The following is a 26,060-nucleotide window of genomic DNA, read 5'->3' on the forward strand; positions in this document are numbered from 1 at the left end:
AAAATTAAGATTTCCCCCTAATTCTGTGGATGACACAGTCCTTTCTTTTGGCAATATTGTGTTTTCATTTGCATCATTTCATAAAAATTCTCCCCAAATTCAGTCAGACTTACTCAGTGCCTACATAAACCTTTGGGTCCCCTCTAGAATTAGTGAGTTTGAATGATGTTGGAGCCTCAGGAGGGTCCGTCAGTGTTAAAGAGGTGAAGTCTAGCTGGCAGTGTCGGTGCTTTCATGTACACAAACTGATGAACTCGGCTCTGCAGATGTTTTTGGGGAAACTCGGTCCTGTTTCATGTTTGTCTGTCGAATCAAACGAAAAGAGTCAAGTTGAGTCAAAAATGTTGATTCTCCAGATCCCACATTAACACTGAAAACTTTCACAAATAAGTCGATTTGATCAGCTGCTTGATTGGATGTTAAAAAAAAAAAAAAAAAAGGTCCATCGTTTTGATTTTGGTCCTGGTGCGACTGCAGTGGGAGGTGGACACATCCATTTTGGTACCGGAGTAGCTTATTCTGGGTAAAATATTAATAATTTTACTTCATTAAGAGCACAGAAGAGCACAATAAAAGGAGGAAAGAGGATCCCGGAGAGGTTAAAACACATGGTTAAAAAATAAAAAAACATAAAAAGGAAGTGAACCAGAACAAAATCTAACTTTGGTCAAGCTGCAGTTTGACAGCAGATTAAAGGACAGCTTCATAATTTCTCAAGGGTGTCTTAAAACAGCAGTCAGGTGTCCATATGAACAGTAAAAGAGGTTTTCCTCGCTGTAATCATTCCTCCTGTTCATACTGGATATTAAAAGATCCTTCAAATGTGCTTTCAATGTAAGTGATGGAGGCCAAAATCCACATTGTGTTCACACAATCATTTAAAAGTTGATGTGAAGCTTATATGAGGCTTCAGCAGTCTGAGTTAGTCATATCAAGTGGATATCTGACACATTTACAGTCTTTTTAGCATCAAATTCCCTCTTTGTGTTTCCTCAGACAGTGTTTCCCTGTTGAGCTGTGGTGGAAGTATAGTAACAAAAAGAGGAACTTTGGCACTGGACTTTGACTCATTTGGACAGATAAAGATACACTCTTAAATACATTTTTTCACTAAAACTTTCCTTTTTCTGTTACTGTCCCTTGACTACAGCTCGACAGGTAAATACTGTCCAAACACAACGAGGGAATTCAGTAATAATTAGACTGTAACGTTGAAAGATATCTACTTGATTTGACTCATTTGGACGCTGAAGCTTCATATTAGCTTCACATAAACTGTTAAATACATTTTTGCACAGAAGGAAGACTATGGATTTTGTCCTCCATCTTTTACATTGTAAGTGCATTATGAAGGGATCTTCTAATGGTCAGTATGAACAGGAGGAATGATTACAGCAAGAAAAACATGCTTCAATGTTTATTTGGGCTCCTGACTGTTGTTTCAAGACAGACTTGAAAACCTGTGAACCCGTCCTTCAAGATGTTTTATGAGTAAAGTTTTGTTCCAAGGCTGGATTTTTTAGTTATTTATGTTACTACAAATGTTTCTCGTTCCGGTTTCATTTCGACTCTCTGTGGCGATCAAATCAAAACAAACATGATGTGGTCAGACGGAGCTGAGTTTGACCAGTCCTCTCACAGAGTCCTCATGCAGAGCGTCCTGGCTGGCGGGGTCGTACAGGGCAGCTGGGGTGGGGACAGGTGGGAGTGGTTGGGGGTGGAGGTGGGCGTGTGGATGTGGGGGCAGGTGGGCGGGGCAGGGCAGGGCGCCCTGCGGCGTGGTGCAGGGCGTCTCCTCGGGGCTGACGAAATGGTGGTGGTGGTGATGGTGGTGGTGGTGGAGGTGGTGGTGGCAGTGGGAGTCCGCAGCGGCGTCTCTAAGGGTCAGGACGTCTCCGCCGCAGGACGGCACTGATGGCTGGGTGGGGGCCAGGTAGGCGCAGGGGCCCCCCAGGGTGGTGGTCTTCCCCGGCAGAGGGGCCAGAACCACGGGGTCGCTGTGGAGCAGAGGGGTGGCTGCTGCCTGGAGGACAAACTTGGTGCTCTGGATGCACTGATCCTGATCACACTGAGGACAGATTTAAAGAAAAGCTAAATATTCATTTAAATTCACAGGAGAACAGACAGTAAGAATGTTTCCTTTACAGCGTTACAACTGCAAAGCAAAATGTGAATTAGTTTGAGCTGCAACTAACGATTATTTTCCGTGGAACCATAAAACTTAACCAATCTGTTAAAAATGACTCAAAATGATTAATCAATTCTCAAAATAGTTTAGTGATTTTCTTTCCAGATTGTCCAGAACTACTGTTTTATTATTTAGGTAATATTTAATCAGCTCTCTGGAGATGCCGTGGCACTAAGAGCACTTTAAAAATTTGTCAAAAGATTAAATTCTTGTCTAGAAAAGCACAAATCACAACCCTGCAACAGTAAAAAAAAACCTCAGGCTGGGTTTTTATTTCAATTCTGGTATCCCCTCTGGTGCAGCAGTTCTCTATAAATCATTAAAAAAATAAGCTTCAGGCGGCTCAAAATAAGCTTATTAGAGTCAAATCCAAACTACAAAGCCTGAACTGACCACAGTGCTGGAAAGGAATAACCTGTAATCTGCAAAATTATAAAAGATTTTGCTACAAGATGCTGTCTAACTGTTGTTATTATTATTATTATTATTATTATTATTATTATTATTATTATTATTATTAATGTTATGACTGCAGCTTCTCTTCAGCGGACCAGATTTGTTCCTCCACGTCCTGATGATTTATATCATATATCACATGTCCGTATTGATCAGCTGTCACCGTCCTCCTACATACAGCAAGGAGTGATGTCATCCTCCACCTACCATGTGACTGTGGAGCTGAGTGGAGGCGTAACTTCCACCGCCGCTGGTCCCGTTGGACTGAGAGACGGTCTGCGGCGTGTCAGACTGGATCAGGCCTCTCCTGTCAATCAAACTGGGACACAAGAAGAGAGAGAGAGAGAGAGAGAGACGTTGAGATGAGTCAGTGAGCTGCAAAACTGAATCTCAGTAATCAATTCTGCTTCATGTTGGATCTTACTTCTTGTCTTAACCCTTTTATATACACACATGTATATTTCATAAGACAGCTTTTGGTGTTTTTATTTGACAGTGACAGTAGAGACACAGAGAGGTGGGTGGGTGACGTTGACGTCGCACTTCATGGTCACCTTAGTCCCACCAGGGTGCTCCACTTCCTGAAATCTTGTCGTCATAGTGATGTTGCCAGGCAACAAGCATTATGGCCAGAGATGCTGCACAATGCTGGCCGGAGGGGTACAATGTTGTAGGAAATCACATATCATGTTGCTGATTTTAATAATTTTGTTTAGTTCTGACTAAGAAGTTCTTGCGCTTCTTTTTTGTTTTCAAGATTACATTTTTTGGAGCATTTTTGTCTTTATTTGACAGCTGAAGGTAAAGAGAGAGACAGGAAACAGAGAGGAGGGGGATGACAATCAACAAAGGTCCCTAAACATATTTATGTAAGTAAGTGAACAATTCACCATTCAAATTGATTACAGTACGTACAGCAAGTGAACGCATCACCAATGAACAACAGCAACTGAACGCATCACCTTTCAAATGTAGTTCAGTAAGAAAAACAGTAAGTGAATGCATCACCATTGAACAACAGTAAGTGAACGCATCACCATTCAAATCCACTTCAGTATAGAGCTGCAACGATTAGTCAGTTAATCGATTAGTTGATTGGCAGAAAATTAAATCGGCAATTATTTTGATAATCGATTAATCGTTTGAGTCATTTTTCAAGCAAAAATTTGCTCGTTATAGCCTCTTCAGTTAGAGGATTTGCTGCTTATCTCTGTATTTTCTGTTACTCTTTAAACCAAACAACTAATCGGTTAATTGAGAAAATAATTGGCAGATTAATCAATAATGAAACTAATTGCTAGCTGCAGCCCTACTTCAGTATGTAAGTCAACACATCACCGTTCACTTCAACAGTACAACAGTTTCTTCCTAAAATGCACCTTGAGAGTTTCAGTTTTTATGTCCACAGTCTTGTACCTTTGACTTTCTGTCAATGACCCAGATGTTTTATAACACAGCTGTTCATCTTCTGTTCAGATGATTTTTCTGTCCGTCACCTCACATTTTCTATGAGAACATGAACAAGGTTTTTACAGCAGGAACTCCAAAGCTCTCTGCTTGACCTAAAAAAAAAAAAAAAAAAGCCTTTTTCATGTTTGTGCAGATGGATCTCACCACCTGTCATCCCCCAACACTCAGGGGGTGTCAGCAGCAGGTGAAGCCGACATGTTAATAAGCTGTCAAACACTCTGACACACACACACACACACACACACACACACACAAGTTTGCACAGCTATCCTTGTTAGGACATTACATTGACTTCCATTCATTGTGGACAACTTAACCCAAACCTTAACCAAGACCTCAGAAATTACATTTTGGATGTCAGGACTGGGCTTTGGTCTCCATGAGGACTACACACACACACACACACACACACGCACACACACACACACACACGCACACACACACACGTTTGCTTATGTCACTTTTGGGGACATTACATAGACTTACATTCATTTCCTGGAGTATTACCCTAAGCCTAACCATAACTTTGACCTAACCTAACCTAACCCTAACCTTAACCACTGACCCAAAAATCAGTGTTTTACCAATTGGAGACACGGCTTTTGTCCCTAATTGCACGAGCCGTCCCCAATTAACTAGTCTTTAGTCTGAAATTTGTCCCTGAAAGTAGCCTATGACAGACAGACACACACACACACACAGACAAGTTTGCACAGCTACACTTGTTAGGACATTACATTGACTTCCATTCATTGTGGACAACTTAACCCAAACCTTAACCAACACCTCAGATATGACATTTTGGACTTTAGGACCGGGCTTTGGTCCCCATGAAGACTACACACACACACACACACACACACACACACACATGTTTGCTTAGGTCACTTTTAGGGACATTACGTAGACTTACATTAATTTCCTGGAGACTTACCCTAAGCCTAACCATAACCACCACTTGTCTAACCTACCTTAAAACTCATTTTTGTTCCTTGGCTTTATACTCGGTGTGTTAAAACCAAGAAATGTCTCTTTTGTCTGTTAAACCGGTCTTTGCGTCTTAATTGTGTTTTCATGGCCTTTGTTATCATGATTGTACAGCACTTTGGTCAACTGTTGTTGTTTTTAAATGTGCTTTATAAATTAATTTGATTTGATTTGATTGATAACCCTAATCCTAACCCTAACCTTAACCATTGACCCAAAAATCAGTGTTTTACCAATTGAGGACACGGCTTTTGTCCCTAATTGCACAAGCCGTCCCCACTTAACTGGTCTTTATTCTGAAATGTGTCCCTGAAAGTAGCCTATAACAGACACACACACACACACACCAGCTGGTACGACCCAACACACAGACTGTGTAATGAGTCTGTGTCCATATGTTCAGCCTGGAAAACAAACATCTCTTCCACCTTCCTCTCATTATCATCATCATCGTTATCCTCTCATCATCAGCAGTTACATCTTCATCCTCTGCTGACACGTGCACTCTCTCTCTCTCACATCCTCCCACAGGCGGCTCGCTCGCTGTCATCCATCATCACTCAAATCACTCAAGAGTCTTGTTTTATCTGTGTCAGGCTTCATCAATCAGTCAATAGATAATCAATAACACTTTTTGTTTTTTCCTGTGGATAGACGCTGGGTTAGAGATAAAAGCTCTCAGTCACACAGGGGGTGGACAAAATAATGTGAACACACAGGACTGGCCACTATTGTTGAAATCAATATCACGATTTTCATTAGATTTTTTTAATTAGATTTTTTTTAAGCTAAAACGTTAGAAAATTGTCATCAGAAGAGAGTGTTGGTGAATTTTATGGATATGGACAAAACCAAGTTATGATGACGTGAGTAAATGTTTGTAGGAGCTGTACTTTTTTCAGTGGTGGAAGAAGTACTCTGATTCTCCAGAAGTAAAAGTCCTGCATGAAAAATCCTACTGCAGTAAAAGTACACAAGTATTATGAGCTTGATGTAGTTAAAGTATTGCAGTAAAAGTAGTGGTTTGGTCCCTCTGACTGATATATTATTATATATGACATCATTAGATTATTAATACTGAAGCATCAGTGTTAGAGCAGCATGTTACTGTTGTAGCTGCTGGAGGTGGAGCTAGTTTCAACTACTTTATATACAGTTAGCTAGTTTAGTCCAGTGGTTCCCAACCTAGGGGTCTGGCCCCTCCAAAGGGTCAGCAGATAAATCTGAGGGGTCGTGAGATGATTAATGGGAGAGGAAAGAAGAAAAAACAAAGTTCTGATACACAAATCTATTTTCAGTTTTTGGACTTTTTCTCTAATCTTTGATTTTTGCTGAACTATTGGATCATTTGAACATTTATTGAAATGAAAGCATGTGAGAAGTTTAGAGGGAAAAATCACTATTTGGTGGAGCTGTTAACAACTCATAGACATGTGAAATGTGACCCCGACTACACGCTGCTTTTTGTAAGACTTCAAAAGCCAAAAAGGTTGGAAACCACTGGTTTCATCTTTAACAATGTGTTGTATTATAAAAGCTTGTTATATTATCCATTGTGTCAAATCTTCATCTGAAAAGTAACTAAAGCTGTCAAATAAATGTAGTGGAGCAGAAAGTACAATATTTCCCTCTGAAATGTGGTGGAGTGGAAGAATAAAGTAGCAAGTATACAGTAGGGTGGGATAGTGGGGTGGTAGGCTTATCTTGGACTTTTAGGTACTTAAAATAAATATGTCCTGACAGCTCTGTTGGAGCTCAGGATTCATTCATGAGGGCTGCTTTGTTACAAACAATTCCACCATATAAACCTGCAATCTTTGTGTAACAATTGACCTCTTTGTGTACAGTCAACGGTGTAGATGTGTAGCAGAACACAGAAAATTAATTACAATCAGATCCTGACCGATCCGGTGTTAACGAAGTTACCGCTGCTGTGCCATGTGCGTAAATGCGCACATTACTCTCTCAATTTAAAGACACTTATAGTTTCAGCTGCTGCGTGATGCTGCAGGTATTTAATAAAGTCAAAAGAAAGAATCTAATGCAGCCAGCTGTGGGCAACAAACAACATCAGTATTGATGTTTCTGCAACATCCTGGATTACATTCAGTGACACTTCAATGACATTAATGTAAAATTCAGACTATCTAACACGTTTCAGACCTGCCTGAGTCACATTAATAGCTGTAGCTTATTCTGACGGACATTTTAGTAGATTATGTTATAGATGCAAAATACTAGAGAAGTAAAAGAAGCAAAATACATGAAAGTTGGTTTATGTTTGTGGAGAGCTCTGTGTGTGCACACCTCTGCTAATTAAAGCCACTCAATTTGAAGCTTTTGTGCTCACTGTAAACAGTAACTTTACTGCCTGTAATACATCCATGGCCTGTATGCGTCTTGTTATATTTCTCCCCCTCCCCCCTGTCGTTCCACTTTGTTACATTAAAATACCAGTTTTGCGGACCATAAATACGAGGGGCTCGGCTCAAACCCTTCGAAGTTGAAGCAGTGGCGGCCCACAGGACCGACAGGATGGACCCAAAGCTTTGGCACCGTGCTCACTGCTGTTGTGTTCACTGTTGCTGTTGACATGAACACATGAAAACTGTGATTCACAGAAAACCCCCTGCAACTTTTTACCTTAAGTGTTGCACTATAGCGGCATTTGAGGGGATAGCAGCTGCAACTTCTGATAGCAGCTGCTGTAGTGGAGACAATTTTTCTTAGAATATGGAAAGTAAACTCCAGGAACACACCTCATTTTCTCAGAAAGACAGATGAAAGAAAGGCTCAATGAGAGATTGTGGGTTGGTTGAGGTTGTGCTATTCAACATACTTCAAGGGTCAGCAGTTATGTTCAACCATGGTCCAGTTTTTTTCAAGATGTCCAGTGCAGTGAAAAAACCTATATGTTAAGTTTAGTTCTTTTAATTAATTTAAGAATACAATAGATTTCTAACAGAGTTTATGATTGTATCTGATGCCATGTTTAATATCAGTAAGTGAGGGGTAACATCTTATTTTAATCCTACTTTGTCTAAAAATGACTCATACGTGTATATATGTTTTGTGTTGCACTTGGAGACTAGAGACGTACTTTATTGGTTATCCACACGATAAACAGCGTCCTGCTTCATTTATGGGTGATTGAAAGTTCTGTTGTTGTTGTCTTAGAAACAAAAAGATATTGTTTCTGTCAGACTGACACCAATTTGTGTTTGTGAAGGACAAATCTGTTCTGGTCCAAGTTGTGAAATTGAAACAGCGTCAGAATTCACACATTAAAGTGTCATTTCTGGGGTTTTTTTTAGCCTTAATTTCTGCTCAAACAGCACAGTGACACCATGTTGTTAATGCCTCTCCTGATGTGGGGGCAGGATTAGCTGTATCACGATTATATTCATTGAGATTTAGTTTGTTTTGATGTAAACTATGAAAGTCGAAACTTCTGCTTTCATCAGTGGGACAAATATTTTTGCTGGAGGGCTGAATATGGCCCAACATTTACATATTTTATTCAAGTGTCAAATATCCGTATTCTGTACTTTTAGCCACATATTGTCTATTAAACATTTAAGATATATTTGAATATTCTAGGGATGGTTCAAACCCCAAAATCCACCCCTTTGTTAAATTTTCCAAACCTCATTTAATAAACTTTGCTCCCATGAATTTTCAGACCAACTGAGTTAAACTGGACGAATCAGCTACTTTGAGAAAGCAATAAAGAATGTTGGCAAAGTGTCTGAGAATCACCACGCAGGTTTACAGACGGGTCATATATCCCCTCAGACTCTCTGTAATGACAATATACGACAGAGAAGTTGTGCAGACGGAAACACAAGAGCTGATGAGAGCAGAGACGAGGAGGCAGACATGATTCTTCTCCAGCGATCCATACTGTGACTTTGATTGTTTTTTGATTAATTTTGCAGCTCGGCTTGTCAGCAGCGACAGAGAGCATTGATGTCTGTGGAGGAGAACGGCAGAGAGAGGCTGTTCTTCCTTTTTGATAAAGCTTACAGTGAGGGCTGGCTCTGGCTTGCCCTGGACCAGCCACTAGTTATGCTTCTATAGGCCTAGACTGCCGGGGGACTTCCCATGATGCACTGAGCTCCTCTCTCCTCTTCTCCATCTCCATCTGTGCGCATTCATGTCCCATTAAGTCATGTTACTAACTCGCTCGATCACAAGAATCCATCTCGTCAGGCTTCAAGTTATACACTTGTGGCCGAACCAACAGCGGTTCAGACCAATCAGCGTCCAGTGAGGAACTACTGGCAGCTACAGGCGTGGTTTAGGTGTAACGACAGCCAGAGTAGACGGTGATAGACGGATGGTTCATCCAATCACCTACCAAGTAATTTTCGCGTCAGGTTAGTAGAAACTGGATCTGTGATTGCAAGCCACCCACTGCCCCCGTGATCCTGCTCAACACCCACTGCTACAATTATTATTATTAGTCTTATTATTACTATTATTACTATACATTGGTATGTGGAGCTTGCATTGTGCTATGCTCTCTTTCCTCCTGCTCTCTCCCTCTCTCTCTCTCTCAACCCAACTGGTAGAGGCAGATGGTCGCTCACCCAGAGCCCGGTTCTGCTTGAGGTTTCTTCCCGTTAAAGGGGAGTTTTTCCTTGCCACTGTCGCCAACTGTTTGTTCATGAGTGAATGTTGGTTCTCTGTAAATTAAAGAGTACTGTCTAGACCTGCTCTATGTGAAAAGTGCCCTTATTCAAACTCATAAAGTCTGTTATAATTTGGCGCTATATAAATAAAACTGACTTGACTTCTCTGAGACAAAGAGGAGGAGGAGGAGGAAAAGTGTAATTACTTCAAGGAAGGTCTCAACTGAAAGCTGTCCTCATTAAACACAGAAACACACTGTCTGTCTGCTGAGAGAGGAGGAAAGGAAGATGATGGAAAGAAAAAACAGAATCGCAGAGAAAGACAGAAGTGCCGAGTGATGTGACATAATGTGGATTCAGTTGGCAACTCAGAGTTTCAGCCCTGCAGCTGTTTTGGTTTGATATTTTGATCTCCAGCGACCAGCTGAAGGAAACATAAAGCAGACATGACAACAGCAGGAACAGTGGATGATGAAAATGTGAGGAATGAAATACAATGAATTTTTAACTTTGGCAACACACATTCGGAGTGTTGCTTTTGAATGACTAACAGTGGAGTCTGGATTTTAAAAGATATGTTTCAAGAATAACTAAACCTTAAATCCACTTTTTCTGTTCATAGATTAAACACAATTAAATTATTATTGGATTCTGGTTCATATCATCACAGTTTACTGTTTGAGCAGATAGTATACAAAAAAAAAATCAATACACTTTACCACTTTATACTAACAGGAATTGAAACAATACACGTAATGTCGGATGTCAATCAAACTTTAATATGCTACTGCCAATTAAACTTCACAAAGAGACAGCAAAATGTTCTTCTTAAGATTTATTACACATAATATCTCAGCCCTCAACACAATCTGAGACTGATCCTAATCTTCCACTAAAGACCAGAGAGGACAGTGAAAACTACCTGGTTTCTATTTTTTACATGTGGTTTAGTGCTGATTTTGATCCTGATAGTTTTTAGTTTAGTCCTAAATTTAGACCAGTTTAGTGCTGACTTCAGTGCTGAGTTTAGTCCTGATTGTGCTAAGGTTAGACCTGTTACTCCTGAGTTTAGTCCTGAATATAGACGCGAGTTTAGTCCTAAATTTAGTGCTGAGTTTAGTCCTGAGTTTAGTCTTGATAGTCCTGAGTTTAGTCCTGATAGTCCTGAGTTTAGTCCTGGTAGACCTGAGTTTAGTCCTGGTAGACCTGAATTTAGTCCTGGTAGACCTGAGTTTAGTTCTGATAGTCCTGAGTTTAGTCCTGGTAGACCTGAGTTTAGTCCTGAATATAGACACAAGTTTAGTCCTAAATTTAGTGCGGAGTTTAGTCTTGAGTTTAGTCCTGGTAGACCTGAGTTTAGTCCTGAATATAGACACAAGTTTAGTCCTAAATTTAGTGCGGAGTTTAGTCCTGAGTTTAGTCCTGGTAGACCTGAGTTTAGTCCTGGTAGACCCGAGTTTAGTTCTGGTAGATCTGAGTTTAGTCCTGGTAGACCTGAATTTAGTCCTGTTAGACCTGAGTTTAGTCCTGGTAGACCTGAGTTTAGTTCTGATAGTCCTGAGTTTAGTCCTGGTGGACCTGAGTTTAGTCCTGATAGACCTGAGTTTAGTCCTGGTAGACCTGAGTTTAGTCCTGATAGTCCTGAGTTTAGTCCTAGTAGTGCAGAGTTTAGTCCTGAGTTTAAACCTGATAGTCCGAAATTTTGTCCGAGTAGTGCAGAATTTAGTCCTGATAATCTTGAGTTTAGTCCTGGTATACCTGAGTTTAGTCCAGGTAGTGTAGAATTTAGTCCTGAGTTTATTCCTGATTTGGGCCTGTTAGTGCAGCGTTTAGTCCTGAGTTTAGTGCTGCTTTAGTGCTTTAAAGGACGTTACTGACCTGGGAGGCAGTGGTCCACACAGAGCAGCGCAGCAGTTGGTCAGGATGTTTCCATAGCTGTAGGGGTTGTAGTTGTCCTTCCCTCGCTTGGTGGACCAGGACCCTTTAATCTGAACCAGGACCAGGACCAGACCAAACCAGGACAGAAACAAAGAGAAGAGTGTTGGTTCACTTCCTCATCACCAAAAATATCACACTCAGATCAAAACAGCCACTGTTAAACTTTCTCTTTCATATTCAGTCACAGTGACATCAGATTGGTTCTCGTGGAGCCCTCTCAGGGACCTCCTAGTGGTCCCCGGTCCACAGTTTGAGGCCTCATATACTCACGTCCTCGTTGGTGGTCTGGTTGGAGCTGATCAGGTAGGTGTGAAACCCCGACAGACCGACGATGGACCAGACCGAGAAGAAACACACCACCACCTCCAGGACGGTGCAGACCAGAGTCAAGGTCAAACTCTGAGCTCACAGTTACTCAAAGATAACAGTTTGAAAATATGAATACAACTAAAACACATCATTCTGTAGCTGAACATTATGCAGGTTATAAAGTATGCAGGTTATACAGTCAATATGTTTCCATTTTGGGTGTTGTCCAAAATCTTTATAAATAGGATTTAAAATAAATTAAGTTTACATTTGTGCTACACAGATGCAGTTTTTTAAAACCCTATGGAGCCCCACAGGTGTCATGGACAAAAACAAAACACCAATTCACAGAGAATTACGTTAAACGCTGGCAAAACAATCTCACCACATGGTCCTTTAGTAGCTATTCTGGAGCTTTTAATTGTATTACACAATCTTCCTCATCAGGAAACACATAAGTTGTTCTTAGAAACGTTTTCAGGGATGTCAAAGTAAACACGCAAACACAGCTAAATCCTGTTCACAATAAGGCAGTGGAACTAATCTAATCTAAATGAGCAGCTTGGGTTTAAGGAGACACTGGATACTGTACATTAGATTTTCCTCTTCAACGTTATGTTATCTTTTATATCCTTTTAATATATGTTAAAATGACAAAATGTTTCATAATTTTTGCATATTTCTTGCTATGACACATGCCAGGCTCCATAAAATTTACTATTAACCTTATTCCAGCCCCATGATACCTTGCATGAATTACAGGCGCAACTTCCAATTATTCTTTTTACTGAACTAGCGTCTGCAAGAGTTAACGCTGTGCTACAAGTGTCTCCCCTTTTCTTAGAGATTTTTGGGAAATCAATCTTAAACAATAAACATATAGCAGTTGGTTAAGTTGAGTGTTAATTGGTGAGTTTTAGAGGTCCTGGTACGTAGGCTTTGTTACCCTCGGCTAGCTAGATTAGCTGTTTCCAACTGTTTCTAGTATTCTAGTAATCTCTGCTTTGAGATAGATAAGATTCTGTTCAACCTTCAACAAAACACGTCCAACTTTATTACTACTGAAGTACTGATGAGCCTCAGAGCTTTTCAGTTTGTTCATCACTTCACTGTCAGTAGCATAAGTATTCAGTCTACAGTAAGTAGCAAAAGAATAAATGAAGCAGCTAGATATGCTACTGTACATTATCCAAGGCCACTTCTTTTGTCATGCCTCATATAAAATTCATTTGTAAGAAGATACAGCAGCATATTTACTTTCTTTGTAGACTCAGATCTTTTGGAGCCAGTGGTCAGATCATTTTTCTGTTTAAATCTATTATTCAGAGTGTTATGCTGTACTGCAGTACAGTCCGGTTCAGCAGCCAATCTGTGAAACTTTAAACTAAACTATACAACCAATTCTGAATTTGTGCAAAGATTATTGGCCAGCCTGTGGCACATTCCTTTTAAGTAGATCACAACAAGAGCATGCTCAGACTTAGTAACAGCATGTCCTCTGACTCCTCGTATGTTTTAGACGGAGAAGTCCCGCCCTCTAACAGACGATTTAGAGTCCCTCCATTAAAACTCTTTCATACCAGTCTATCCTGTTGCTTAACCAAGATCAGCGTGCTGCTAATTGAGATCTGAATCCAGAGGATATGATGTGTTATTTTTGATGTTACGATTGTTTGATTTGTTATGTGTCAACCTCTTAAAACTGAACTAAGGACGCAAAATTAATTTCAGTATAAACTGACAATAAAGTCGTAGTAGTGTAGCAAATCTTTGTGTAGTGTATTGTATCATATCGTACTGTATCATATCATAGTGTATCGTATCCTATAGTATCATAGTGTATCATATCATATTGTAGTGTAGTGTATTGTTGCGTATGGTATCATATCATAGCGTAGTGCATTGCATTATAACGTATCGTATCTTCAGGTCCCGTCCTTTGGTAGTAGAAGGCAGAGGTATGATCACATTATCCTGTTTAAGGTTCCAACATAATTTACTATTTGGATTAATTAGTCGGAGATCTATTGGAGGGGAGGGTGATGGTTTGATTCCTCATGTGGGGATCCATAGACACTGAGGTTAATGGGCTAGGATTGTCAGTAACTATTATAGAAAGAGGATTACAGTTATTAGCTTGTGACTCCAGTAGACACAAACAGAAAACAGTAGAAGAGTGAAGAGAGATTAATCTAAATGTGGCCCCCAGAGCATGTGACAGGGGTTTGACCTTGGCAATGGATTATGGGACTTATTGACCTGTGGTTGGTGACTGTGTCAGAGTCATTGATTTATCAGAGCTGCATGCAAACACAAACACACAATATTAACCTACACGGGGAACGAGGGAGAGGAAGTGTATGAGAGAAATTATGGCCTCTTCTGATTTTTTGTGTCTGTGCTGTGGCAACATTAAGATGCAGCAAAGATGAACTGCATGACGAGATGTAACCAGAAAGTAAATGCTTATGTAAACATGTGTATGGGCTGAAAGTATGGATTATTTCTGTGTATGAACTTACTTAGTGTGTGTTTATGTGTGTGTGTCTGATGAAAGGCCTTAATGAAGCTTAAAGTCATAAGAGGCATCTCTCAGTCTGTCCAGCCATTAAAGCTGCATTCATTTATTTTTGGTCCACTTGTTGGCAGCAGAACAAGCTGTAAATACAACATCTGACATTATCAGCTTATAAAGTAGTTGTGGCTAACATGTTAGTGAACAGCAGGCAAAGAGCACCATGATCATCCCATTAACAGTGCCAATAATGACTAGTGGGGTTCCTCAGGGTTCTATTCTTGATCCTTTATATATTCAGTTTAGTTAAAACTAAATTATTATTATTATTTTTTTAAAGTTTTGTCCACTTGGGGGCAGCAGAGCAAATTATAAACACAACATCTGTAATATTATCAGTTTATAAAGTAGTTGTGGCTAACATGTTCGCAAACAGCAGACACACAGCAACATAATCGACCCATTAATAGTATCAATAATGATGTGGGGTTCCTCATGGTTCGATTCTTGGTCCTTTATATTTTCAATTTTGTTAGACCTAAATTAATTTTTCATTTTTAAAATCTTTTGATCCACTTGGGGGCAGCAGAACAAGCTGTAAACACAACATCTGACATAATATCAGCTTATAAAGTAGTTGAGGCTAAAATGTTGGCAAACATCCATCCAACATTGTCAGTCAATGTTAATATAAAACATATTGATTAATGCAGCTTTATATCATAAACTCAACTCAGAGACATTGGCTGTTTCTGATTGGCTCTCCACAGTTAAAGGATATCTGGCCGGACTGTCTTTGAGTGCACTCAGGAAACCTGTCCGGTTCGATCCTGCAGGACACAGAGTGTGTTTTCACGTTATTCAGTTTAGCATTACGTGCAAAAGGCATGCAAATATAAGCAACACTAAGAACCTGTTGGATGGATGAAAATTGTCTTGTGGCATACATACACATGAATTAATTTAAGTTGTGGAGGTTTCTGACATAAGATGGAGTAAGAACCTTAGTTAGAAAAAAAATTGTCATAATATTACGATAAAAAAAACTCAGAATTTTTCTGGGGAAAAAGCTGTAATATTTCAAGAAAAAAAAGTTTTAATACAAGAAAAAAGTCATAAAAGATTTGGTTGCTTTGAGAGTAATATGTCATTGTGATAATACTTATAGGTTGACTGGATTAGATGTGCATGTTTCAGCGTTTAAAGATAGTCCATAGACTACTGAAGCCTACAGTTATTTAAACTTGTATTTGTATTAAAATCTTGCAATATTATGACTTTTTCTTGCAAAATTATGACTTCATTTTTGTAATATTACAACTTTATAATCATCCCAGATTTGTTATCCTAATTGTGGCCCCAATACTCCGTTGTACTGTCTTGATCTGAGGCAACAAGTCAACATTTTGACCTCAGGATTCATCCTCTGGAGATGATAAAAGTGCGTAGAAACTTTATGACTACCCACCATATTTTTCTCAACTCTGAAGAAACAAAGAAATAAATCAAGAGCAAAACCAAACTGGAGAAATTGAATACTCAATATTATGTGAAGACTGAACAAACACACCTATAACTGGGGAATACATTAAAAATAAATTTAAATTTGTGGTAGTGAATGTGTCACTTCAGACTGAGTTTGTATGTGATAAACTCAAGATCCTCAATATTTTAAAGATTCAAGTAGCTAAATTGTGTTAAACATGCATGTTTCTAAGGGGGAGCTGTATAGGAATGTGAGCTTAAAGCTGCAAGTAGGAAATTTCATCCTGACTTGGCGCTAGAGGTCACCAAAATCATTAGAAATTACTTTCTGAGAACTGTAAATATCCACAGAGACTTTCATGGAAATCATGCTCGTTCCCGAACCAAAGTTTTAGATTGATGGTTGCCTTCGAGGCCACACTTCTGGTGGGACAGCAAGAGTAAACATCCCCAGCTGAACTTGCCAGTACAAAGAGCTTCTGCTCTCTAAATTTACATCTTGTAGATCAAAGTCACGACACTTAGCTGGATCTTTTTATAGCTCTGCTGCTAAAAACAGAAAACAAGCAGCGTAGTGTTCAGAGGAAGACACGGGTTTATCTCAGACAGTCTGCCGGTTGTAAAGACTTTGAATCTGAAGCAGCCCGAGGGTTCAGTTTCTGACTGTTTGGAAAACAGCATCAGCAGCCCGAACGCACAGATTTAGGTCAATGAGTGTGACACGGAGGATCGGTCAGTGTTTCTAGACCCAGAAACACAAAATCAATGATGGGTTTTACTCTTCTGTCTGGGCAGCCGTGGATTTACTTTATTTCTATGAAAATCAACCTTCAGAGAGGGATATAATTCATCTCATTCAATATTTAGTCAATTTCATCATCAAGTAGCAGTGCAGTAGTGATCAGGGACTATTTAGTTAAGAGAGAGAGGAAAGCCATGCATTGACTCATGACTGTTGCTGGAAAAACTAATTTTTCCAATTTGACTTCACAGTTTAAACATTAAGTTATCAGAGAAGATATTCCAGGGGCCGCTGGTTCAGAAGTAAAAAATCCTGCTCATTTTTCTCATAGACAACGTTACGTTACTCACAGTTCTCTCTCTTCTACGGCTCGGATCAACAAGGCATCGTAGTATTCTTAGCCGTCCACCACAATCACCACAAAACGTGATTTCTTGGGCACATTCAAGCCCTTGCCAAACGAGTTTACACAATGATGATTAAGCCTATCACCGCCAGATAAATCTCTCTGTATACAGAGTTTTTAAATCTCATGTCAGGAGGGACATTTTGGCTGTTTGAATGAGCAACCAGAGACTTCCGCTGGCCGAGCTGGCTGACTTCCAGTTATCTCTCTGCTAACTTGAATGGGGATAAAATAATTTAATCGTCTTTACTCTCACTGCTTGAAGGGCAGTATCTTATTCTGGCCCTTTATGCAGCCCCTCAGTTCAGCCTCTGTCTGAAACAGGCCGTTTTAGCTCCTGTCTCTTTAAGGCCCGCCTCCTGATGAGCCCACTCTGTTCTGATTGGTCAGCTTCAGGAAGCTTCCTCCGGCTCCAGAGGCTACGGAAACAAACTATAGTAGCAGGATTTCACTCCTTTTTCTTGTTCTTTACTCCAAATGTCAACTTCTCAAATACATCCGTACATGTTGGAGCTGAATCAGATCTGATCTGTGAGAGTGAAAAACACATGGAAACACCTTAGCAACAACCTTAGTAACCAACACTACAGAACGGGCGACCGCTTCTGAGTGTATGCGATGAGCCGATGTCAAACAAAACGTCACAAACGAAGCGTTCACAGCAGGTTGAAGCCCTGGCTTTTGACTTGCAGGCAGCATTTCTACATACGTTCACCTCAGGTTTTGGAGCTTTGACCATGTTTAGTACAGATATCTGATATCATAACAGTATTTAAATAACAGAAAATCACAAAAAAGCATAATTTGTCGCCTTTAAATATATGGCAGATGATAAAGAAATCTGATTACTGATAAAACTCTGTGTTTTGTGCACATAATAACACGTCTGATCTCCTGACTGCTCTGAGTAATGAGCAGAGTCAGTATGAACGGTGTCCTGCTCTGAAAGGATCGATCAGTATCTGGAAACAGGAAGAGACTGCAGCGTCAGCCTCTCTCTGACAGCCTGTCAATCACAGGGCAGGGGGCGGGACTACGGAGGATTGATGACCTCGTCTCATTCATTACACAGATGAGAAGCTGCTGCAGAGCTGCAACACACAGACGCTTCAATACAGAGCCGAACAGGACTGAAATCTAACATAACCTACTCGCTATGACCTTTAAAATGTGGAATAAAATGAAACTGTAGCTGGACAACATGAATTTGAAAAGGATCTGACTGTATCACATAATAAAACATGACTTAGAGACAAAAGTACTACAGAGAAACACAGAGCAGCTGATTGTTTTTATACAGAAATCAATAAGTGAATCACAGTAGAAACAGAGCGGAGGCAGCCGCAGTGGTGGGCGGCGTAACTCACTGAGGATGACGTGGGTGATGACGAAGGCGAAGATGAAGATGGTGAGGAAGGAGAGCGAGAGGATGAACAGGTAGAAGAAGCGGTAGTTCCTCCGTCCGACGCAGTTCCCCACCCAGGGACAGTGATGGTCGAAACGCTCTGAGACAGAAACATTTAAAGAAATGAGCTTTGACATTTTCTAAAACTGAAACAGAAGATGAGAAGCTGTATTTACAGAAATATTCAAAATCACACGGTAAAAACTTTTATATCAGCTGAATGGAATTTATTAGTTTTCTTATTTTACTAGAAAACATCCTGTCAATAAAAAAGTAAAACCTGATACCGTACATCAGTCTTTAACCCTCAACTAGTCGCCCCTGATTCATTTAGAGCTGCAACTATTCTGATAATCGAATAATCAAAAAGTGTAAAACTTGTGCAGCTTCTCAAATATAAGAATTTGAAACTTTTATGTGTCACACATGATAACAAACTGAGTATCTTTAGATTTTGGGCTTTGATCAGATAATAGAAGATATTTGAAGGCGTCACCTCGAGCTCTAAGACATTATATCAGACATTTTTCACTATTTTTAGACATTTTATAGACAAAACGATTAATTTGGGAAAATAATCATTTGCTTGTTGCAGTCTTGTACCAGTTTGCTTGTTCTTTGAGATCACAATGTCTGATTAAAGGACGAGTTCACAGTTTTTCAAGTGTCTTAAAGCAACGGTTAGGAGCCCAAATGAACATTGAAACATGTTTTTCTTGCTGTAATCATTCCTCCTGTTCACACTGACCACTAGAAGATCCTTTCATAATGCACTTACAGTCCTCCTTCTGTACAAAAATGTATTTTAAAGTTCATCTGAAGCTTCTTTTAACATCCAGTATGAACAGGAGGAATGATTACAGCGAGGAAAACCTGTTTCACTGTTCATATGGACACCTGACTGTTGATTTAAGACACATTTGAAAAATTGTGAACCTTTCCTTTAATCATCTGCTCGATCAACGATCTGGCAGATTTGAAATTTTAATGTCTGTCTGCAGCTTGAGCAGCAACAGGAGTATGTTTGACATATTGTGGTTAAACTGTAGTGTGACTGAGACACTGTGATATAAAACTGAACCTCACATCAGATTGTTGCATCTTTACTTTCTGTTTATAGAACTGCAGAAAGTAACGCTGCCTGTCTCTCTTTTTGTCAACATTGTTGAGGACTCGGACGTCTTGTCTGAATAGATTTTAGCGGACAAGCCGACCGCTTTAAGTTCAGCGTGAGCATAGAAGTCAAAGGTTCTGTTTGTGCGGAAAGGAACATAGAAGATGAATAAAAACTGACCGACACAGTTGTCACACAGGCTGCAGTGTGACGCTCGCGGCGGTCTGAAGATTTTGCAGGTGAAGCAGTATTTCAGTTTGACCGTCTGACCGTTGATGAGAACTTCTCTGGTGCGGGGCGGCGGTCTGCAGCCTGCCGAGTCTGAACAACACAAACACAAACACACTGTTTTTAACTTGCATTTTTCTACTTTGAACTTTAAAACCTGCATTAACTGAAGTTTGGTCGACTAGTTTTCAGCAGAAACAAGCAGTGAACACAACACTGACTTATCATCAGCTTTTAACAGTTGCTTATTTCCACATCCAGCAGTTATGGAGCAACTTTATGATTCATTTGGAGTCGTGTTTCTGTCCACCTGGTGAATGTAAGTCCAATATTCACTCTCTTTTAGCTCTGTTTTTGGTCTCCACCAACTCCTGAGGGAAATATCTGGATCTTTAGCTGCTAAATGCTACACTATGTTCACCAGCTAGTTTAAGCTAACTGTGTCTGTTTGTTGTTCGGTGCTGAGCAGGTAGTGTATAGTGACTTTTTAGAGCTTTTCCTCTGAAAACAGCTGCCTGCTGCGGCCAAAAACGACGCTATGAGAGCGCTGAGAGTGAACCAAAACTGTAAAGTTGCAGCCGGACAGATAAACAATGAGCTGAAACTTGGGAATCAGTTTTAAGTTTAGTTTGTCAGACAGGAAGTGAGGATGTTGTTTCAAGCTTTGCGTCACAGTATAACTTCTATAAAACTGTTTCTATCCTGCGTCTGTGTGTGTTTAAGATCCAGCTCGTTTCCTGCCGACAGACCCAGACATGGACCATATTTGGTCATTCCAGGCTCTGTGGTGATTGACAGCTCGGTCAGCTCCGCAGATTCTGTATCCGCCGTGAAAATAAATAAATAACAAACAAACGAGAAAAAAAAAAATAATAACAGGTTTCCAGAAATGGATCAGAGAGTTTCCAGCAGTGACGTTCAGTTTCTGTGGAAACGACTGATTCGCCAAGACAGACTTCTGACAGAGCGGAGGTCTGAATACCGGAGAGATGACATGTGACTGAACACACACACACACACACACACACACACACACACACACACACACACACACACACACACACACACACACACACACACACACAGTGTCTGGAGGAGGTGGTGAGTGGATGTGATGACTCAGTATCATTAGAGAGCAGCTTCTCCAGCTCATCTACAGACTTTTACATCTGATAAGAACAAAAAACCTCAACAGACACGTAAACTAGAACAACGAGGATTAAAAGTGACGATTAAAAGTATAAAAACTGCGATTAAAGTAACAAAGAAGAAGAAAGTTTGACGAGAACAGTTTAACTTTGTCTTTTGGCCAAACTTTAACTTTTCACGCTGAAACTTTTTAAATCACTGTTTACGATATGTTTCATTACTTTTCCTTTTTTTTATCATCACTGTAAGTTTTCACAGCGCCGCTTATTCACTTTCCAGGGATCGAACCGACAACCTCCTGGTCACAAGTTCAAGTCTGTAACCTAATAGTCCAATCAATCTGTGGTTTTACGTGATCCTCAGAGACATCCAAATATCATATTAAAAGTATAACATTATAAACTTAGTGGATTCATGTCACAGCGTCACACAGAGAAGTGTGTATCTCTGCTTCTGAAATGCTATTTTCATATAATTGATGTCTACACGTTGGTTTTCTAGGGTTTTCTTTCACATACAACCATCAGATACGACCTGTTCTGAATGTATATGTACACTTTGAGGTTACACTTACGCCAAAATGACCTTTTTTATTAATCCAAACAAAGTCAAACCATTTATTTATCATTGAATTTTCTGCACATACAAATTTATCTTAGTAATATGTTTTTCCCATGAAAACCTTGATGCAAATCAGCACAGAGAGACCAAACATGACGCAGCTTATTCACCGATAATGTTTCCTTTCATACAAACTTTTTTTTTGTCAGTTAGTGTCTCACTGACATTTTCCATCACTCTCACTTTAATTACTGATAAGTCTTCATCATAATTACTTTGATTGATACGTCTGGGTGAATGGGTTACTCTGTTACGTCGGGCATGAATCCAGCTTTACGGTGATGAATGTTGACGGCGATGTGAAGAAATTATGAGTGACGGCGATTAAAAGCTGCAGCGAGAAAAGAAACAATCAAGATAAGTGACGATGAGATGAAGAGTAAAGATTAAAAAAAACTGATGAAGAGTCAAAATATTAAAAGTAACAGCTTGTAAGTCAATTTAAGGCGACGACTGCAGATAAAAACCACACAAGAATGAGAATATTTCTAATTTCAAAGCACAGTCCAGAGCTAATGTGTGTGTATGTTTATGTGTGTCTCCATGGTTACCGATCTGCCTCTCCAGGTCGGCGGCCTCATCCGGCGTGGCTCGGGGCAGGACACCGGGGTCGCTGAAACTCGCCCTGAACAGCATCCCCATCACGAAGATGAAGAGGACGCCGCCGACCGCCGGGATGGCCGGGGTCAGGTTGGACGCCAGGAAGGGACAGCTGCAGACACAGAGACGGGGACCAATCAAAACACTCCTGAAGGTCTCGGCCAATCACGTGAGCCTCTCTGATGTTTTCAGGACTTCATGAAACACAAATACTCAAGGGGGGTCACGGACGGCGGGGGGTTTCACCTCAGGGGCCCGTTCTTGTTCCAACATCAAACAGACAGTCTGAATGCTGCCTTTTATTTGAAAATGCTTCTTTAAAGGGCAGGTTCGCAATTTTTCAAGTCTGTTTAAAAGTTTAAAAGTTTATCTGAAGCTAATATGAAGCTTCAGCGTCCAAATGAGTCAAATCAAGTAGATATCTTTCAACGTTACAGTCTTTTTAGTGCCAAAGTTCCTCTTTTTGTTACGATACTTCCACCGCAGCTCAACAGGGAAACACAAAGAGGGAATTTGATGCTAAAAAGACTGTAAATGTGTCAGATATCCACTTGATATGACTGCTGAAGCCTCATATAAGCTTCACAACAACTTTTAAATGCACAAAATGTAGATTTTGGCCTCCATCACTTATACTGAAAGCACATTTGAAGGGGATCTTTTAACAGCCAGTATGAACAGGAGGAACGATTACAGGGAGGAAAAACCTGTTTCACTGCTCATATGAACACCTGACTGATGTTTTAAGACACATTTGAGAAACTGTGAACGTGTCCGTTAAAGAAGAATAAACCCAGAACAGATCTGAGCGTCTCAGGAGAAACAGCGTCTTCGCACTGATCTGACGTTCGGAGGGTAAATTTAGCTCTGATGATGGAGGCGGCGGAGCTGAAACTGACAACCTTTACCTGATCACACACACAACATCAATCACGCGCTGTGTCGGCGTGTTTGTTGTGAATAAATCCACTGAAACAAATCAGAGAACTGAAACACAGTCTGCAAGGGAAAAAAAAAAACTGTAGCTTTCACAGAATAAAACAAACATCAAGATTTCTGTTTCTTGTTTTATCTTTGTGACGGAGTTCGTGTCGCATATAAGAACAAAACTCTGTCTTAGTTGATCTGTTTTTGAAGTTTTAGCTAAACTCGCTAGCTGCAGTAGTGACAGTGTTTGCTGTCAGCGGTCTCACTTTACAGATGTGGAACGTTTCCCGACAGCCTGCTAACATACAGCTGCAAAAAACAACTAATGTTTCTGTTTACAGCAGGAAACAGACGATATTCAACACTTTTGATACAACTTTTAAAAACCTTCTAAGGACGACTGACATGGAGTCTCTCCCTCTCACAGACACTGGACGCTACATTAACGTAAAATCACATAATCTTATATTTATTTCCTCTAACATGGCACATTAGGTTAAACTTTTATTATTATTAATTGCACATCTGTATATACTGTTTACACTATGAACATCTGCACATTCCTGCTCAATATTTTGCACATTTCATCTCTTTAATCTAAACTTTAAACTTGCTTTTTTTCCATTTAGAACATGTTTTGCATATTTTAATGTAAATTTCTATTTCATATTATTTACGATTTCTTGATTTTTGTATATATTTTGATTATTATGCAACAACATTAAGGCAAATTCCTTGTATGTGTGAACCTACTTAATAAACCTGTTTCTGACTTCTGAAGCTTTTTACAACTTTTTGCAGGTTAAATAACTTGGAGCAAAGTAAAAAATAACTTTTTCACCTTTTAAATACTAATTTATATAAAAGCAGACTTCATAGTTAAAGTTAATTTGCAGATTTCTTCACTGGATGTTTTGGCATCATGTCTGCAGTTAAGCTGCAATGATTAGTTGATTAATTGATTAGTTGTCAACTATTAAATTAACTGGATAAACAAGTTTGATAATCGATTAATCGTTTTGAGTCACTTTTTAAGAAAAAAAAAGGTCAAAATTCTCTGGTTTCAGCTTCTGAAATGTGAATATTTTCTGGTTCTTCATGACAGTAAACTGAATATTTTTGTGTTGTGGACTAAATGAGACATTTGAGGACGTTTGTGTTGATCTTTGAGACATTTTTCACCATTTTACAGACCAAACAACTAATCGATCAGTCGAGAAAATAAACGGCAGATTAATCGATAATGAAAATAATAGTTAGTTTTGGTCTACAGCGACATAATGAGACGACTGATGGAAATATTAATCTGATGGTTTATGAGGTTAACGTCAACAACAACAACAACAACAACAACAAGCTATTTTAGAAGATATAAAGTAAATACACAACTAATAAAGTTAATTCCATGACATTTAACTTTCATCATAAGCAGCTGCAGAGATTCAGATTCGGTTTGTTTACAACAGTGAAGACGACATGTGAGATGAAGTCATCATAAACATTATAAACTCACCCCATGAGCACAAGTAACATTAAAATAACCGTTAATTAACTGTTCACTGTTCAAAAGCAAAATACTGTAACAAAGCAAATTTACATACATCATAAGTTTTTGATTTAGACGTTCATATTTTATATTTCATTCGTATACAGTTGATCATATCTTCATGATGATGTTTATGCATATTTATTTACCTTTCTCCCCTCCTCCCTTTTTATTTATTTACTTGTTTATTTTTTCCACCTTCCCAGATGCATATTAATTATACTTACTGAAACTTGTGAATATGTTTAGTCGATAGTGTTTGTGCATGAAATATCAGAACATAAATAAGAGATCTGATACAGATTTTTGGGGATTTAGCCTCATTTCCACGTGAGAGATGGGTAAGAAAAAAATGGTGAACATTTTTTCTTTCAAGTGGAAAGATTTAGCGGGTTACCATCTTGTAACCAAAACAAAACAAACAAACAAAAAACAAACAAAAAAATAAATAAATAAGATTTTTTTAAAACTCCAAAACCTCAGAATAAAGCAGAAAAATAAACACAAAATCAGATTATGGAAATAAAATAAACATTCTGTGAAAATAGTGAATTCTTATAAAAAAATATTTTTTTCCCCTCAGAATAATTTTTTTTTACAAGTGGAAAAACTTGTCATCAGTCAATAAAGAAAATAAAATAAACAAAACCCCCAGAACAAAACAGTAAAATAAACAAATAAATCTGATTATGGACTAAATTATAATAAATAAATAATAATAAAAAATCTGTTAAAAATAGTCTGAATTCCTGAAGAGAAATTAAGATTAAAAATCAGTTTCCATCACAGAATATTATTATTATATTTAATATTTTATCAGAATCCTATAATCCTATAAACATCTTCCATTTACATCAAGATCTGTCTATTAACTTCTTTTTTGTCTGACATCATGACCTCCAGCTGGGGTCAAAGGTCACACAGCTGATGTTGAGACTTTAAGAGAGATTTTTTTTTTTTTTTTTTTTTTTTTTTTTACACAAACTGGGTTTAAATCTCAGATAATAATCCCAAAATTAAAAAAGTGTGTGTTTGACTCACTCGAAGGTGAAGAAGAGGCCGCAGGTGAGCAGGATGAGCACCAGGGTCAGGTAAAACACCCCGGTCTGCCTCGCCATCATGATCCGGCCCCCGCAGTAGAACCGGTTCCTCCCCGGGAACACCTGCCACTTCCTGCGGGGGTTCCGGCTCCTCTGGGCCGGGCAGGACGGCTCCAGTGTCTCGGCGGTGGCCGGGCAGGAGCTGCTGCTGCTGCGGGTGCAGATCTGGTTGTACTGACCCGGCTGCTGCTGCTGCTGCTCCAGAACCGCATGATGCATCTGAGACATGTGTCCTCACAG

The 26,060-nt window shown here is 39.4% G+C and overlaps 1 protein-coding gene across 1 annotated transcript; it reads right to left on the bottom strand.

Moving 5' to 3' along the window:
* Positions 1-1,427: 1,427 nt before the first annotated feature.
* On the bottom strand, positions 1,428-26,060 carry LOC121882288 (palmitoyltransferase ZDHHC14-like). The gene is made up of 9 exons (XM_042390430.1): positions 25,762-26,060; positions 22,199-22,359; positions 19,830-19,970; positions 18,498-18,635; positions 15,279-15,327; positions 11,944-12,046; positions 11,614-11,723; positions 2,852-2,963; positions 1,428-2,068 (listed from the first exon to the last, which is right to left on the bottom strand). The coding sequence occupies exons 1-9, from the start codon at positions 26,046-26,048 to the stop codon at positions 1,607-1,609; spliced, it is 1,563 nt and encodes a 520-aa protein (XP_042246364.1). The 5' UTR covers positions 26,049-26,060; the 3' UTR covers positions 1,428-1,606.

Source organism: Thunnus maccoyii, chromosome 17, assembly GCF_910596095.1.
Source record: "Thunnus maccoyii chromosome 17, fThuMac1.1, whole genome shotgun sequence".
NCBI classification, from domain to species: Eukaryota; Metazoa; Chordata; class Actinopteri; order Scombriformes; family Scombridae; genus Thunnus; species Thunnus maccoyii.